General features: G+C 38.9%; 1 protein-coding gene and 1 non-coding gene across 2 annotated transcripts; both read right to left on the bottom strand.

Annotated features, from left to right (window-relative positions):
* Positions 1-262: 262 nt before the first annotated feature.
* On the bottom strand, positions 263-368 carry LOC123858082 (U6 spliceosomal RNA). The gene has a single exon (XR_006794043.1). It is a non-coding gene; the product is annotated as a U6 spliceosomal RNA (small nuclear RNA).
* A 537-nt stretch (positions 369-905) lies between these two features.
* On the bottom strand, positions 906-1,844 carry LOC123856575 (olfactory receptor 6M1). Its single transcript, XM_045892738.1, is given in 5 exon segments — positions 906-979; positions 982-1,190; positions 1,192-1,394; positions 1,396-1,829; positions 1,832-1,844. Coding segments are annotated over 5 exon segments (933 nt in total).
* Between the last annotated feature and the right edge of the window lie 891 nt (positions 1,845-2,735).

The following is a 2,735-nucleotide window of genomic DNA, read 5'->3' as shown; positions in this document are numbered from 1 at the left end:
TTCTACCTACTTTATTTTGGCTTTTACCCCCAAAATTCTATTAAACATTTTACCAAAGTCTTTCATGACCTGCCCTTCTTATGTTCCTTTTCTCAGCAAATATCTCCACCTTTCACTCAGGTTTTCTTTTCTTTCTTTCTTTCTTTTTTTAATTGAAGTGTAAATGACACACAAATTAGTTTCAGGTGTACATCATAGTGATTCCATATTTTTATAATTATGAAATGATCCCCATGATAAGTCTAGTTACCATCTGCCACCAAATGATGTGGGATGCTTCACGAATTTGCATGTTTTCCTTGTGCAAGGCTATGCTGATCTTCTTTGCATTATTCTAATTTTAGTGTATGTGCTGCCGAAGAGAGCACTCACTCAGGTTTATTGCCAGAAGCTCGATAGCATCCTGAGTCTTACCTCTTTTACCCTCAATTCTCACATCATATTTATTTGATCTAAGTAAATAAAAAAAGGTGAAAACTGAATCTCTTGAAATTTTCAAGACTGCCTAACCCAAGAAGTTAAAATGCTCTAACTTTACATGTCTTGTGATAAGTAGTGATATTTTATTATCTATTATTTCATTTAGAGATGGAGGCATTAAGTCTCAGATAAGTTGTGACATGGTCAAAGTCACCTGGAAAATAAACTGATTTAGCCAAGACTGGATTTGGAAACCTCTGGATCTTATTTAGGTAATGTTTAATGGTTTAAAGCCATGAATATACAAGACTTGATGGGTTAGATTTTTTTTTTTTTTTCTAGATGTAAGCAGAATTTCCTTCAGTTTGGTATGGTCGTTGCTCATCCTTTTGACACAGTCTCAGGTTTCTGGAATGTCCACCTGGGACTATATTGATGCAGAATGAATGTGCTGAAGATAAAAAATGTGTGTGATGTACTAAAGACTAATGTGAAGTTTTCCTAAATATCAAGGACATGAGTCTGTTCACTGTCCCTCTCAACACTTCTTTCACCTTTCATTTCTCAAGCTATAAATAAAAGGGTTCAGAAGTGGGGTCACCACTGTAATGAGGACAGCAGCTATCTTGTCAAAATCCAGGGAATAGTTCTGGTTGGGTCTCACGTACACAAAGATGTTGCTCCCGTAGGCAATGGACACAACTGTGATGTGAGAAGCACAGGTAGAAAAAGCTTTTTGATGGCCTTGGGCTGAGGGGATGTGCAGGATGGTAGGTGTAGGACCCAGTAGCGAATGCCAGGGAGCTCAGGATGACAAGGGCAGATAGGAGAAAGTTTATCTGCTCAATGAGGTACATATCTACACAAGCCACCTGCAGAAGAGGGGCAATGTCACAGAAAAAATGATCAATTTCTTTTCTACAGTAAGGTAGCCTTGTCACTACAGTGGTTGGTACCAACATGGACAGGAAGGAAGGCTCCCACCCAGCAGCCCAGGACCAGCAAGAGGCAGGTCCTGCTGTTCATGATGGTTGTGTAGCGCAAGGGATTACAGATGGCCACATAGTGGTCAAAGAACATCACCGCCAGGAGGATAAACTCCACTGTCCCCAGAAAGAAGTAGAAATATGTTTGAGTGGTGCAGCCAGCAAAGGATATGGTTTTCTTCTCTCCTAGGAGGCAGGCTAGCAACTTTGGGGTAATGACCGTGGTGTATAAAATATCTAGACAGGACAAATTACTGAGGGAAATGTACATTGGGGTCTGCAGGCGTTTATCGGTCCATATTAGGAAGATGATGATAATGTTTCCTGTTGTGGTTAATGTGTAAGTCAGCAAAAGAACCACAAAGAGGAAGACGCGAAGCTCTAGGAGAGCAGGGAAGGCGATCAGGGTGAATTCAGTCACGTGCTCCAATTTCCCATGGCCTTGGCTACATGGTGGGCATGGTCTCCCTTAGGAAACAAGAAAAGGAAAATCAGCTTAGGAGGTCATTTTATAAATACCTGTTGAAAATGTGTTGTGGAGCGTGCCTTCCATTGGGAGATGGGTCAGGGGATTAGCCCTCGATCAGAAAGTCATTATTGGGCATCCTTGGGAAAATCAAAATACCATTTAGACACAACTTTTTCCATAAAATGAAAGGAGAAGAGTGGATTAAAAAAATCCTCTAAGGTTCCTTCCAGTAATAAAATTCTACTCATTTTCATTAAATGAAATTTTTCTTCTCTTCAGTGCACCCAGCTTCATTTTCCTGGATCAAAATGTGCTATGAAGTACTGACTCACACTTAAACAAGAATTATTTTTTTTGAAGTTTACAGTCACTGAGAGGGAAATTCTTTTAAATACTTTCTAGCCTTTTGTATAACAAATTTTCTTTTACTTGGGCAGTTGACATTGGTGACCTGCCACAAGTAAGAGATAAAGGTTGATTTCTTTTTTCCATTATTTGGTGATCTCCAGAGTCTCAATTTTGAAAACCTTTTCCTTGTATATGTAGATCTATGGGAACAGACCAGAAGTATCTGAAAGGAACAGTGGTTCATGGTTCCTGCTAATCACTTTAGATGACACATCTAAAGGGCATAGTGGGTATCTTATCTTTAGGTTATGCCCTGTGTCCACAACCTACCTTCTACAAATTCTGTGAAGTATGTAAGCTATACATCATATATCTGGCTGATTATTATTTTTTATTGAAGTGTAATTAACATACAACATTTTAGGTATACAATGTATCCATTCAATAATTCTATGCATTACTTGGTTTCACGATGATAAGTATAGTTACCATGTGTCACCATACGTTATTGC

The sequence above is a fragment of the Mirounga angustirostris genome, unplaced genomic scaffold, assembly GCF_029215605.1.
Source record: "Mirounga angustirostris isolate CCGP_5_RB_7025 unplaced genomic scaffold, mMirAng1.0.hap1 SCAF_13, whole genome shotgun sequence".
NCBI lineage: Eukaryota > Metazoa > Chordata > Mammalia > Carnivora > Phocidae > Mirounga > Mirounga angustirostris.
The sequence above is the reverse complement of the archived record's forward strand: the minus strand, read 5'-3'. Positions and strand labels throughout refer to the sequence as shown.